The following is a 15,507-nucleotide window of genomic DNA, read 5'->3' as shown; positions in this document are numbered from 1 at the left end:
ATATTAAAACAGACAAGGTGACTTTTTTCCATCTCAAAAGCAAGATCTGTAGTGTAGGGCTAAGAGATCCAACAATTTGCATATTGTTATTGAACGTGGGTCAATATAAAATTGTTTATCTGCAGGACAGAAGCAGAGATGGAATTGAATCAAAAGCTGTCATGGACAGAAGCGCAGCATGCTGAAAATTATAAGAGATTATTGATGCAACATCAGCATGAAAAGGAAGACACGTTACAGAGATACAGCCTGCAAGTGAGAGAGCTAAAGGAACAGTATGATTTAGAGAAAAAGCAATGGGAAGAGAAAGAAAAGGAAATAATTACTCAGTATAAAAAGAAGGAGCTAAAACTGGAAGAAAGAATGAATGAAGAGCATGCTAGGATATGCAAAATGTTTGTCATTGAAAAGGAGAAGGTTGAATTTACCTACAGAATGCAAATAGAAAGGCTTACTCATGAAGCAGAAAAAATGAGAGGCCTCTTATCTGATGAGAAAAGACAGATAAATAATGAAACCAAATATGTGACTGGCCAAGAAATATTTTTTCCAAAAAAGAGCAGAAACCAAGAGAACCTGTATGAAGAGGACTGGAAACAAAGTAAGCAGTTACTGACATGGCCAAAATCCAAAGGTGAAAATCATGATGAGTCTGAAGATCTATTTTTTATTCAAAAAAAGAAAGAACTTGAAGAAAACAACCTAAGTAATTTAAGAACAAAGTATGTAACTGAGCTAAAGGAACAAAATTGCCCTATTGAGACTGTTCACAAACCATGTGAGTTCCAGACATCCCTGTCATCTGAAAGGGCATTTGATGGTGTCAAAATCAGTGATGCCAATTTGACTTTGCCAAAGACGGAAGAAGATGCCTTCCTTTCTCCAGGGGGAAAAATGTATGCCCCACCACCTGGATCCAAAGAAGGGTGGAAAGATGAGGAACAACAGATGAAGGAACAGTTGGTTTCTGTTGATGAAAGAGGCATCCAGAATGAGAATTTGTCAGACTATCTCATTATCAGAGAAGAGAAGCTGCTTTTATTGACAGCAGAGGAAAATGACTTGGTTGTTCCATTTGCACAGAGAACAAACTTGATCCCAACTCTGGAGCCAAAAAGGAGTTTAACTTTTTCAGGAAAGGAAGATATTGAGAAACAGACAGCAGGTCTGAAAGAACAAGCTGGGAAACTCACTGAAGAGCTGGAATTAGTAAAGATGAAGGAACAAGACTTGACCACACAGGTACAGGAGACGGAGGAACAGGCCCAGAAACATTTAATAGCCTTGGAGCATGAACTATATCTCCGGGAAGAAGCTATTAAGAAGGGAGCAAAGCTATTAGACATGTATATACAATCACACCAGCACCTGGAAAACCAACTGAGGACCAAGGAAAAGGAGCTATCAATACTGCACGAAAAGGAGGAAATGCTTCTTAGTCAATTAAAGCAGAAAGAGGAGATGGTGGAAGAAAAAAGGTGGGAGACTGAGACCCAGCTCGAAAGAGAAAAGGATGAGATGAAGATTAAACTGATTCAACTGGAAGAGGTAGTCCAGATCCTTGAGAAAGAAACATATTCAAGAGCAAATGACAGGTTTGATCTCTAAACATTTTGGGGGGGTGGGGTTTAGTAAGAAAAAATCCACAACTAAGTGATCATTGTTTACTAATCACTCCACTGCATCTATCTTTGCTACATCCGCTACTTCACCTTTCCTACCACATCACTTACAGACTTGGGCTAAGAAGATGAAGGAATTGGGGTGTTATAGTGTGAGATGGAATATTTGTCTTCTGGTTTATCCTGTCTCTACCCAAATGGGAGAATAAGCATTTAACTTTCCCATGACCTCCTTATGCATTAGTCACCTCCCAGGTTTTACAGTCTCTTTCTCGACATCTGTCAGCACCCATTGAAAAATATTTGTTTTTAAGCAAGTTGAGTGCTATAAACAGGGTGGAAGGTAAGAAAAATAAGTGAAAATTAGAAGCAGGCAAAAATAGGATCATTTACGGTGTTATAGGTTTTGCATGATTCTTTTTTTAAAAATGCAGTGAGGGTCTTTGGTTGGATGAAGTGTTTGTTTTTCTATTGTTTTCTAAGTTGTTGTGACTGTAGGATTTCCATTAAAGTTTTGAGGCTTCTAGTATCTATTTGAAATGAAGGGTTAAGGAATCAAGGCACTATCCATATGTTCATCTTTGACCGATCTGATGTCAGCTTTATAGATGTACTCCCTTTTTTTTCTTTTTCTCTGATGGTAAACCCACCTTTCTCTAACTTGGTAGACATTTTGTCAGGTCATGTGAAAGTAACAGAGAGTTGGGAATGTAAGTCGTTAAGTTTTTGTTTAAAAGTGCTGTAAGTTCTTACAGTTTGAGGTTTTTAAGATAGTGTGACCTCTAGGTCCCTTTGAGCTAAAAAAAAAAAATCATCTGATTCATTGGCATTTTCCATATGGTTACATTTAAGTGTATGAAATGAGAGGGCTTTTGTTGTGATTGCAATTGGCATGCTTCTACTTGGACAAGTTGAGTTTCTTCTAGGTCTGCTTTAAGTTAAAATATTATTGCCTCCCCAAGAATCCTGATTTTTTAATGTTTTTCTTTACTAACTCATTATATAGGCCTATAATTTCCTTCACATGTTTTAGAAAAATGTGGAGTTATGCACATGAGTATTAAATGATTAGTCCATAGGATAAATGCCCACCATACATGTTATCCCTTTACTGTTGTAGGATTTGGGGGGAAAGAAATCATGATATGTGGATTTATTGATTGATCTTGGCTGGTATTTACCCACCCTTCTTCATTACCTAGATATACTAAGGACAGATCATACAGGTAGTAAGAGTAAGATTTAGACTGATTCGTTATTATTAATATTTTTTTTTATTTATGGTTGACATTTAAATAAGTAAATGACCTCTACCAGAAAACAGACATTCGGCCAGATAGACTTCCTTCATCCTATTGTCACTCGTATCCATTTTTCTCTCCTTATATAATCCCCTCAGTTCATTTTTTCTTTTCAAATCTATCCTTGTAAACAGTTGTAGATGTTTGCTAGACTTCTGTTACTGGTCCCAGAGTGGAGCAAAAGGGAAGTCTAGCAAAGAGGAAAGATCACCACTCTATGACTCCTGTGGATAGAACATCTGTGTGTTTTTAATTCCCAGCATTGCTACCTTTCTGGGCTTCCACCTTGCCTTAATATAGATAATGGGTTGCTGGAGTCTACTTAGTATCCTTTTAAATTCATCTGCAGGTTGTTTCTGAGTGTGGGCACTGGTACCAGTACTGCCTTTGGTACAACTGGCTTCCTTTAACACAATGGATGTTTTCCTTCAGAGAGTGGTATTAAGATGGAGTGCAGAGCAAGGACAGATTAGCTTGTAAAGGAAAAGCCCTCAGCAAGAGGAACCAAAGTATATGTATATATTTGTGATTAGCTAACTGTGTGGAAGCTTCAGACAAGCATTGCTGCAAAGTAGTATCATAAACTAAGGAAGCCTAATTTTCTATGTTTGAACAAAGGAAATTGTTTAGGTAGAGTTCACATTGAAAAGAACCATTTCAAATCTAGGAAGTCTATCCTATAAAATCACCAAGAAAACATCAGCATATGACATCATTGAGTGAGAGAGGTAGATGGGGAAATGTGGACAGTAAGATTTTTATAAGGTTTCCTTCCACTGGAAACTAGGTTTAAAAGTAGAATGAATGGTAGCCCATGCCCCCAACATCATAATTGTGGTTTTTTTCTTTATCTGTAGAATTGAGTTGTGCAAACTTTCAGAAGATAACCGCTTACTAAAAAATAAGCTAAAAAGGTTTCAGCAGGAGTTAGAAGATACAGCAATGGAAGGTGACCAACAGAGGTAAGGGCTCTTTTTACATTACTTAAAGGGTTATAGCCTGCACTCTTCCATGTTGCTCGTCTGGATGGTATTTGAGAAGACAGTGGAACATACCTTTTGATTGAACTTCTAAGACTTCTGTGACTTCTGACTGCCAAAACCCTTCCGACACAAGAATGTGCAAGAGAATAGGGAAGTTATTGGCAAGGATTCAATGGTTGGGGATCTTGTGATACCACGTCTTCTTTTCCCCAGACCCTTTGGTGTTGGCTGTGCCATGAGACCTCTATACTACAAGTTAGTCTAAGCTAGTAGTATAAGCTAGTGCATGAGGGTCTTCCCCAAGGACACACATTATACAGGAGAATGCAAACAGAGACACACAGAGAAAGCTATCCAAGGCAACTGAATTCACTAGGGAAGAGCCACTCACAAAGATCTCACTTGGATCTGTAATTTTCATGAAAACACATTGACTTCTGTAACGTAGGGATCAGCCAAAAAACATCAGTCCAGAACCCTGGATTGAGTTCTGTTGTAGTAGGTTGGCTACAGGCAGCTTTAGAGAAAGACTCTTTCATCAGAATTGTTGGAAACAGGGTAGCAAAGGATTAAATACCTGTCCTGGAGTCAGGAAGACTCATCTTCATGAGTTTAACTCTGGCCTCAGATACTTACTAGCTGTATGACCTTAGGCAAGTCATTTAACCTGTTTACTCATTTTTTTTTATCTGTAAAATGAGCTGGAGAAGGAAATGGTATGTCTCTGTCAAGAAAACCTCAAACGGGGTCACAAAGAGTCAGACATGACTGAAATGAACGAGCAAGCGACCTTGATCCCCAGAACATTCGCCCTTCTTTACTGATTGTGATATGATAGCCCTTCCATTTGAGAAAACTACCGGTAGATGGATGTATATGTGTCTGTGTGACTCACTTATGTATGTTCTTGTTCATCTGGTTCAGTAGTATCTGAATCTTTGTGATCCTGTATAATTTGTCCATGGGGTTTTCTTGGCAGAGATACTGGAGTGATTTATTTCCTTCTCCAGCTAATTTTATAGGTGAGGAAACTGAGGCAAACAGGGTTAAGTGACTTGCCCAAGGTCATACAGCTTTTAAGTGTCTGAGGCCAGATTGGAACTCAGATCTTCCTGACTCCAGACCTGATGCTCTATCCTTGGCACCACCTACCTGCCTCTCATTTATGTATATGCAAATAAATGTTGGCATATTTTTTCAGAAGATATTTATGGAGAATAAATACCCCTTCCCCCCCACAGAAAAAATCTTTTGTGCTAGTGGGCCTCAAGAATGTGGTCAAGTGAATGTATAGACAGTTCAATGCAAACTCTTAACCATTTCAAGCATATATCTTACCAATGAAATAAATTTATTAAAGAGTAATATACTTTTGAGAAAAAGGGAACAACATAAGTAGCCTAATCTTTGAATTAAGGTAATATACACTAAAAGAAAAAATATAAATTATTTATATAAATATTGCTGATATAATATTAGAAGTATGTTTAAAAATAATTAGAGTAGAAGGAATTTTGAAAAGAGACACAAACAAGACAGTTTTGACTACCATGTCAAATTATATATGCTTAAAAATATAAGGGGTATGGGAAAATGTTCCCCAATTTCATATACAGTCCTCTTTTTTTGTTCTTTTTATATAGACATCATTTAAAAAAAAGGAAAAAATAAAATAAAATTCAAAACAATTACCTACTTCAAAATCCAAACCAGTGATACACAAAAGGAATATGATCCAGATGAAATAAGTTGATTGGTAGTATGATTTCAAACATTTTACTAGTACATTCTGGTATGATATAGTATAACACTGTATTAAATAGTGTAAAGCAGTGGGTTCACTAGCTCAAAATATAAACTGTTTCGTGACTTTTTTGCCCAATTGTTGCCAGTACTGTTAATGACTTTTTCCTCTGAACAGGAAGCAAATAGAAGAATTAAAGAGAGAAAAGGAAAAAGCTTTCACTGAAATAGAAGAGTATAATAAGCAGGTAAAATATTAACATCTTTTTCTGAGATGCCTAAGAATAAGCTGAAAACCTGAAAGTATGAACTTTTTCCTAGTCAAATGACTCCAGTCGCATTAGAATCATAGATTTTTAGAAAGGCAAGCATCCTTTGAGATTGAGTCACATCCCTTTGCTTTATGGGAGCGAAAACACATGCAGAGATGGTGATAAGATTTACTCAGTAACTGGGACTAGAGGCAATGGTTTTTCCATTATATATGATGTAACACCATGACAAAGATACATTTTGTAGGGTTGTGAGGTGTTTTTTAGGAGCTGCAGTTTTTGCTAGAAGCAACATTAATAATATCTGATATTTATTTAGCATTTTCAAGTTTACAAAGGACTTTGTATACATTGTCATTTGATCCTTACAAAAAATCTTACGAGGTAGGTGTTGTTATCTCCACTTTATAGATGAGCAAACTGAGGCCCAGAAAGGTTAAGTGATTTACCTGTGACTGCATGGCTAGAAAGTGTTAGAGGTGGGCTTCAAACTGACATCTCTCCTAATTCCAGCTTTAGTGCCCTTTCCACTTCTCCAGCTTCCATTCCACAATATCATTATGACATATTGGTGAATGGAATTTATGTGTTAGTACATGCAAAATAATTTTTCCAGAAGTAGGTTTTTTTTTTAAATTGGCAATCATGCTTTACTTTAGAATGGTGAATTGTTACAATATATAATGTGTTTTAATATGTGGCAGAGGTTTTCAAAACATGAGATTCAAGTTATCAAATAATTCCTGTGGGTTTTCAGAATATTATATATCTGCTCCATTTCTATTTTACGTACTATTTTATCAGTTAAGGAATGAAATAAAAATGATTACTTTTTTCCTAAATTGTTGAGCTGTCAGTGAAATTTCTCTCTGGCTTTTAAGAACTAATTTTTATTGATATCTGTCATCACCTAGATTTCTCCCTCTCTTCCCAAAGAGCCACACTCTATAAAGAAAGCATAAAATATATCCAGAAAAATCTGACAATGAATGCCGTGTTGCACTCACCTTTACAAAGAAGAGCGGGGGAGGCCGGGAGCTGTCCTGTTAACTCTGTCTCTTCTATAATTTTGCAACATTCCTTTTCATTTGTTTTGTGGTTATTCTTTCCATTTACGTTGTTACAGTGATTGTGTATGTAGATTGTTTTTCTGGCTCAGCTTATGTCACTTTGTATCAGTTCATATAGAATGTTCCATGATTCTTTGTATTCACTATATTTGTGGTTTTTATTTTTACAACGCAGTAATATTGCATTACTTTCATGTGCCACAATTTGTTTAGCCATGTTCTCTCTAACTTTAAAAAATCTTTTCCTCTAGACAGAGAAGCACAAGAATGAAATCTCCCAGCTTAATATCCAGATCAGTCAGTTGACTGATGAGGTCTCTGTGCTACAGGCTGAGAATCAGAGCAGCCAGCATACTGTGCAGCAGTTAACACAGAGACTTACAGAAGCAGAACACCAGAAAAAGGAGAAGGTGAGTGGGGCTGGGTAGCTGCAAGAGATGAGGCAAGAAATGAGAAGAAAGGCAGTTTGCGCAAGAGTCATGAGGACAGAGAGAAGTGGAGTTAAGATGAGCAACTAGGGAAATATTCCAGAGTCTGTTGGTTGATTCTGACAGAATCAGGGCTTCTAGTGGTGGTAGATCAGGAAAGAAAGTATAGTGATTACTCAAAGACTTAGGCCCTGTGGGGAAGAAGCTGAAGATATTCCATGTCATAATCTTTCAGTGTTGTAGGTTGAAGGCTTGAAAAATAAAATAGAATTAAGAAACCAAAAGAGCAAGTTTTTGAAACCTCCATTTACATAACCAGAAAAAGTCCTTGGTTTTTCTCTTTCTCAGCTTTGTTAAGTCAAATCAATTAGCATTTATTAAGCCCCAGGCACTGTGCTAAGAGATGAGGGTGCAAAGAAAGGCAGAAGACAGTCCCTGCTTTTAAGGAGTTCACAGGGTAATGGGGGAAATGACATACAGATAACTGTGTGGGGATACACCTACAACCACATACACACATACAACCACACATATGTGGTTATATATATGTACACATATATAATATATATGTGTACATATATGTACACACACATATTAATTTGGGGTAGTCTCAGAGGAAAGACATCAAGATTAAGAATAACCAAGAAAAGCCTTCTTTCTTGAAGAAGATGGCATTTTAGGTGAGATTTGGAAGAAAGCCAGGAGATAAAGATAAGGAGGGAGGGAGTTCTATGCATGAGAGGATAGTTGATGAAAATTCCCAGAGTTGAGAGATAGACTATATTGTTTCAGGAACAGCAAGGAGACCAGTGTCACTGGATTGCAGAGTAGGTAGAGGGGAGTAAGATGTAAGATTGAAAAAGCAGGAGGTGGTAAGGTTATGAACAGTTTTAAAAGCCAGAGAGGCTTTTATATTTGATCTTAGAAATAACGGGGAGTTACTGGGGTTGATTGAATTCAGGGGTGAGGCCTGATATGATGAGATCTATGTTTTAGGAAGATCATTAGGATATTAATATGAACTGGAGTGGGGAGAGACTTGAAGAGGGAGACCCCCCTCCCCGCCCCAGAAAGCTTTTGCAGTAGTCCAAGCATGAGGTAATAAGGGCCTGCACGAGGTTGGTGGCAGTGTCAGAGGAGGAATGTATATGAGAGAGGTTATGAAGGTAAAATCAACAGGACTTTACATTATTAAATATTGCACTTTTACTCTCATGTTTTGATAGGGCTATGTTGTACATTGAGAATACCTGTAAGTTGAATGCCCAGGCACGTCACTGTACCCTTCCAAGCTCAAGGTGTCTGGCTTGGCCCAGCTTCAAGTATGTGGATGGCTTTGATTTGAGAAGCTGACATGGGAGATTATTCAGTTAGGTTGGCATTCCTGTAATTATTTACAAGTAAAGTAAGAAGATAACTAAAGTAGATCCAAGTCTCATGGTATACTCTGTAACTGTTCCTGTCCAAGAGATACCACAGGACATTTCCCAATAAGAGAAGACCTCCCAAGTCCAGATTGGCATCCCTGGAGCTAATCAGATTGTAATTACCTTTGGGAGTTTGGAGGTAAAAGGTCCTCTCCACCTCTAACTCCACGATCCTATTGTGCCATGACCAAAGTATGGCTCATTCTGTTCTGAAATCTGTCTATCCTTTCAAGGAATCACCTTGTATTCTCAGAATCTTGCAGTTATCATTGTCTCTTCCTCCCCATCCTCCCCTTTCCTCCCTACTGCCTTATGCAATCTGTAATCAAGTCTTGTTGATTGTTCCTCCATATAAAATCTCACATCCATCTCCTTCTTTCTAGCCACATGGCTACCACCCCCACCCAGTTCAGACCCTAATTACCTCATTCTGGTGTCATTGCAGTAGTTTTTTAATTGGTCCTTCTGCTTCCAGTCTTTCTCCTGTCCAATCTGTCCTCCACACAGCTTCCAAAATAATCTTCTCAAAACATAAGTCTGCCATGCCACTCTCTTCCTTACTTAAGAATTTTCTGTTTCTCTCTTACCCCAGGGATAAAGAATAGACTCTTCAGTCTGGCTTTTGAACTCCTTCACAGTTTGCCTTTTAGCTTACATTTTCTGATTGATTTCCCATTACTTCCCCTCATGCCTTCCCTGTTCCAGTTAGACTGCCTTACTTGATATTTTATGAATCTGGCCTTCTATCTCATTCCTCCCTGTTCTTGCACGGACTGTCCCATGTCCCTGGAATGGACTCCCTTACTGCTTCCCCTTAGAATTGTTGACTTTCTTTAAGATTTAACTTAGGAAGCATCTCCTGTAGGAATGCTTTTTTTGATCTCCCTACTTGTTACTGCTTTGTCTTTCCTTAAACCATATTGTTTACATGTTGTATTTCCCAGGACAATGTAAAGAATGTAAAGAATGGATTGCATTTTCAAGCATTCAACAAGCTTTTATTAATCACTTACTATATACTAGACACTGCACTAAGTACTAAGGACACACAAAGAAAGGCCAGAACCCAGTGCCTGTCCTCCAGACTCCCACGTTCCAATAAGAGAATTAGCATGCAAATATGGGTAAATACAGCATATACACAGTATAATTGGAAGGTCATTTTATCCTTGTATCCTCAGTGATTAGCACAGTGCCTTACACATAAAGAGCCCTTAATTAAAATTTAGCTGAATTGAAGGCAATAATTTGCTTAAAATATAGAAATATCATAATACTCTTAAGATTTTTAACTACCCACCATAAAAAATGGACAACCTTGTATTTTGCACATCAGAAAACCATGAAATTCAGTAAAAAAAAAATGGTTGTAAAGCCATTTATAACCTGTAGTATTTACAATCTGTACTATACTACAAATTATATTATATTGTAAGTCAGATCCGTGATATAGTAGAAAAAGTGTGCCATATGGAGTCAGGAGATCTGGGTTCAAATCCCAGCTCTTATACTTACCAGCTGTGTGACACTGGGCAAATCATTCCACCTCTTTGTATCTCAGTTTCCTCTATATGTAAAAGGAGCATAATAACGTACTCCCTTACCAAATGTTTACTATAGTATTTTTAGGGGCAGATAAGTAGCACAGTGGATAGAGTTCTGGGCCCAGAGTCAAGATTCCTGAATTCAAATCCAACCTCAGACACTTACTGGCTTATTATCTGTGAGACCCAAAGGAAGTCACTTAACCCTGTTTGCCTCAGTTTTTTCATCTGTAAAATGAGCGGGAGAAGGAAATGGCAAACCACTCCAGTATCTTTGCCAAGAAGACCCCAAATGGTGTCATAAAGAGTCAGACATGACTGAAAAAACACTGAACAACAACAAATAGTATTTGTAACACTAATTGGGTTGTTGGGAGGGAAGCATTATGTAAATTTTAAAGTACTTAGGAAGCCTAAAAGTACTATATCTGTGAGCTGTTGCTCTCATGTCTATGCATATTTAATAATGATAGCTGATATTTACAAAGGTTGCAAACAATACAACAAGACAGCACCTCATTTAATCCTTATGGTAGCCATCTGAAGCAGGTGATAAAATATTATTAGCTGCACCCAGGAAGAAATTGAGTCTCAGTGAGGTTAAATGACTTTCCTAGGGTCACATAGATAATAAACATCTAAGGCAGAATTTAAACCTGTGCCTTTCCTGGTTCTGAGTTCAGCACTTTTGACATTATTCTACAGAGTACAGTGTATCTCTTCATAGCACAAAAAGCCTATAATCCTTACATCAAATGATAACGAGACCTTGTACTACAAACATATTTTCCCTGAAGGTCAGAAATTTTTTAAATATATATTTTGTTTTCCTCCCAAATACATGTTAAAACAATTTTTAAAAAAGTTTTGAGTTCCAAATTCTATCCTTCCCTCCCTCTCTTCCCCCATCCCAGAGACAATAAGCAATCAGATATACATTACACATGTGCAGTCATATAAAAACATATCCATATTTGTTTTTTTGTACAAGACTTGAATAAAAGAAAAAGAATGAAAGTGAAAAATTGCTTGCTTCAGTATGTATTCAAACAATATCAGTTCTTTCTCTGGAGGTGGATAGTGTGCTTTATCATTAGTTCTTTGGGATTGTCTTGGATCATTGTATTGCTGGAATAGCTAAGCCATTCACTTTTTTTCATTGTACAGTATTATTGTTACTATGCAGAACGTTCTTCTAGTTCTGTTCTCTTTACTATGTATCAGTTCAGGTCTTTCCAGGTTTTTCTGAAATCATCCTGCTTGTCATTTCTTATAGCATAATAATATTCCATTACAATCATATACCACAGCTTGTTTAGTCATTCCCAAATTGATGGGCATCCCCTCTATTTCCAGTTCTTAGCCACTACATAAAGAGCTGTTATAAATATTTTTGTACAAATAGGTCCTTTTCCCCTTTTTTTGGATGTCTTTGGGATATAGATCTAGAAGTGGTTTTGCTGACTCTAAGGATGTGCACAATTTTATAGCCTCTTGGGCACAGGTCCAGATTGCTCTACAGAATGGTTGGATCAGTTCACAACTCCACCAATAATGCATTAGTGTCCCAGCTTTCGCATTTCCTCTCCAGTATCTATCATTTTCCTTTTCTGTCACACTTGCCAGTCTGATAGATGTGCAGTGGTACTTCAGGGTTGTTTTAATTAAAATACTTTTTTTTTTTTGGCCATCCTAAATCAACATTTAATTTAATAAGGCAGATTTTTCCTTCACACTTTCTCCTGAAAATTTGCTAATAAACTACGGTTACAATATGTTGTAAAGATGCCTAGATATAACTTAGCTTTTGCTACAGATGACTTATATGATCTTGGTGATGGAGATATAAAGCTTGAAACAAACATTTACAGCCACTACTTGCAATCTGGTTAAGCATTAAATTAGTTAAAGTATAAAGCATTAACTAGTTAAAACAAAGTAATTGGTCTAAGTATAACAAAATAAAACTTAAATTAATGTCTCTCATCCTGCATTCACTCCACAGAAAGAAACCCCTTTCTTGCTTTGAATCTGGTAAAACAAACTAGTTAGTCTAAGTAGAGCAGAGTTAACTTAAAAGTAGGTGGCTGTCACCCTGCCTTCATGTATATAAAGAACTTCTTCCTCAGTCAACACTCAAAAGTTACTCTTTTTCTTCCTCAGTTCAGTTCCCAAACCAAGCAAACCCCAAACAATAATATTGGGGTTCCTATTACAGTAAATGGGTAAGGCTGCTTTGGGTTAGCATTGTTTTTTAAATAACAGCAAGTGGCAAAACAGGAAGTAATTCATTCTGAAACCCTAAACCTTCAGAGATTCGGGGGTTATCATACACTGTAAATAAAAGTGCCTTCCTAAAGAATGAGGTTTCAATTTTACCCTTGGCGTACCACATGTAATCAGAATTATTTGTTAAATACAGACAACACCTAGGCAATACAGCAAAAACATCACAGCAAATCCTAATTTGATAAACAACCATGCAGACCGAAACATATTAAAGTTTTCTGATGGTGAATTTAGTTCAAAATTTTCATTTCAGAGCTTAACAGTTATAAATGCTTGTATACATTTAGTCAGTCAGGAGTCCAACTGCAGTCTAAGTCATCGCATATACACATTGAAATAACAAGCACAAGTCATGAAAAATGCTTGCGGGCTTCTTTACCATAAGGAAATAATTAATGTTAAACTATCTTGCGTGCTAAACAACATAAATTGCAATGTCAGTATTTTACAATACTGATTTTATAAACTTTTAAAATATAACTATAGTTGAATTTACAACAAAAACAATTGCCAGTAGTGAAGGTGAGGATTCATTCACTATTGCCTCCAAAAGCCAGCATTACAATGAAGAGTATTCACTGACCCCCATTAAGAAGTTTGACACTGAATCCCATTTCATGGTGCGTTTCTCTAATCAGTAGTGACTTAGAGCATTTTTTCATATGGCTATAGATAGCTTTGATTTCTTGATCTGAAAATTACCTGTTCATATGCTTTTTCCATCCATCAATTGGGGAGTGACTTGTATTTTTTTATAAATTTGACTCAGTTCTTTATATATTTGAGAAATGAGGCCTTTATCAGAGACACTTGTTGAAGAATTTCTACCCCCCCCCCATTTTCTGCTTTTCTTTATAATTTTGGTCACATTGGTTCTGTTTGTGTAAAAACTTTTTAATTTTGTATAACCAAAATGACTTATTTTACATTTTGTAATGCTCTCTGTATTTTTTTTGGTCCTAAATTCTTCCCTTATCCATAGATCTAGGTCAGTAATTTAGAATAATTAACTTTCCTTACATTTTATGCTCATTGTTTTAAAGTTTATAGAACCTTAAATTCAGTTGAATTCTAAAAAATCTTTTGGGTTATTTCTTTGTATTGGTAGGAAGGATTATGTTTGTATCCCTGGAACATATCTCAGTACCCGGCACATTGTAGTTAATAATCACATTAAATGAATGAATGAAAAGAACTTTTAAAAAATATTCTGAGTTCAAGGGAAAAAAGTCTTGAAGTCTAGAAAAGAGAATATGTAATAAATCAGTAATGTATTGACAACTCATCCACTTATCCATTTCTCAAATAAACAAAGTCATCAAATTGCTAAAATGCTGCTTATGTTTGTGAATTTAATTTAAAACACAGGATGGTCAGTTGCAGGAATTGGAACTGGAGCTTGAACGGGTGAATCAAGAATGCCAGTCTCTGAGACTTTCAGAATCGCAGATGAGAGAGAAACTTGAAGAAAACAAGGATCAGGTACATGCCAAATGTGACCCTCACAGATTTCTCTCCTGGTCCATCTATACCATAAATGGTGGGGCTGAATAAAGCCCTGGCACTAATTTTAGTGTATCTTTAGGTGAGTCACCTAATTACTCTTCAGGTCTTCATATGGAGAGTTTAAATCAAAAGGTGGCTTTGTTGTCACTGGAATCATGTGTGGTAAGTAGTGCTATTAAAGTTCACATTCTGTACATTTTTATACATTCTTTAATGGCTTATAACAATCCTGGAGGGCAAATAGGTATTATTATTCTTATTCTGTAGGTGAAGAAATGGAAACTCAGAAAAGTTTAGTAATGTGCCTATCAAGGGGGAAGAGTGGTACAAAAGGTGATCTATCTGTAGAACTGCCACCATTAACGTATAACAATTAGAGTTGTCCAAAACCAGAATGGACTGCCCCAGCTAATGTCAGTTGTGGAGAGTGATCTTGAGCCCCAGGTCTTCTGGATTTCTGTCATGCTACACTTCTTTTAGATAGGATGCTGAAATTAGAGGTAAAAGGATGGCATCACAATTCAACATGTATGGGAGATTGTGTTTTGATTGTATCTTAAAAACACAAAAATGAATCAGTCTTTCTTGTTCTCATTGTGTGTCGAATCTGATATTGGAGCCTAGACAGTGCTGAAAGTTCACCAGCTCCAAATCCACTATTATAAATTTGAGTATTACCAGCCCAACAGAAATATGCAAAGAATTTAGCTGTTATGTCTAGAGGTTTCCCCTGAACTCTACAGTTGAACATACACAATCATGTCCCTCCTCTGAGTCTAGTCTTGAACTTAACCAACTCAGAGTTGGTCTGCTTAAGGAATCTCTCAAAATAGGTTCTCACATTCAGGAGCAGGCCAACCCAAGCCTGTGTACAGGATAGCAGGTCAGGGCTAAGTCATGTGTTGAGGCTAATTAAGTGTCTACACTTGTAGGAAAGGAGGGAATGGTGGTAAACAATAGTGGTAAATAGACAATATAGCTGTAGAGCTTCAGCTCTTAATATATAACCATTACAATTGTACAAAAATGGAATGGGCTGCCTAGAGTAGTGAGTTCTCCAGTACTGGGGGCCAGCAAAGGCCAGATGAGCAGGTATAAAGGATATTGTTAAACAGCATCACTCTTCAGGCATAGGTTAGAGTAGACTGAGGTGGGGGAACCTGCGCCATTGCCCTTGTGGTACTCAACTGCAGCCCTTTGACTGAATTCAAACTTCAGAGGGAGAGAGACACACACACACACACACACACACACACACACACACACACACACACACACACACACACACACACACACACACACACACACACACACACACACAC

General features: G+C 37.1%; 1 protein-coding gene across 7 annotated transcripts in view; it reads left to right on the top strand.

Moving 5' to 3' along the window:
* The window catches only part of NINL (ninein like), a 174,726-nt gene that overhangs the window by 141,883 nt on the left and 17,336 nt on the right, over window positions 1-15,507 (top strand). For 4 of the 7 annotated variants that reach the window (XM_072634652.1, XM_072634651.1, XM_072634650.1 and 1 more), the window contains 5 exons: window positions 126-1,595; window positions 3,781-3,885; window positions 5,828-5,897; window positions 7,243-7,401; window positions 14,048-14,161. In XM_072634652.1, the coding sequence (XP_072490753.1) occupies window positions 126-1,595; window positions 3,781-3,885; window positions 5,828-5,897; window positions 7,243-7,401; window positions 14,048-14,161 (1,918 nt within the window). The remainder of the gene's footprint in view (window positions 1-125; window positions 1,596-3,780; window positions 3,886-5,827; window positions 5,898-7,242; window positions 7,402-14,047; window positions 14,162-15,507) is intronic. The other 3 variants (XM_072634654.1, XM_072634653.1, XM_072634649.1) reach the window with 2 other exon arrangements.

Source organism: Notamacropus eugenii, chromosome 1 (assembly GCF_028372415.1).
Source record: "Notamacropus eugenii isolate mMacEug1 chromosome 1, mMacEug1.pri_v2, whole genome shotgun sequence".
Taxonomy (NCBI): Eukaryota; Metazoa; Chordata; class Mammalia; order Diprotodontia; family Macropodidae; genus Notamacropus; species Notamacropus eugenii.
The sequence above is the reverse complement of the archived record's forward strand: the minus strand, read 5'-3'. Positions and strand labels throughout refer to the sequence as shown.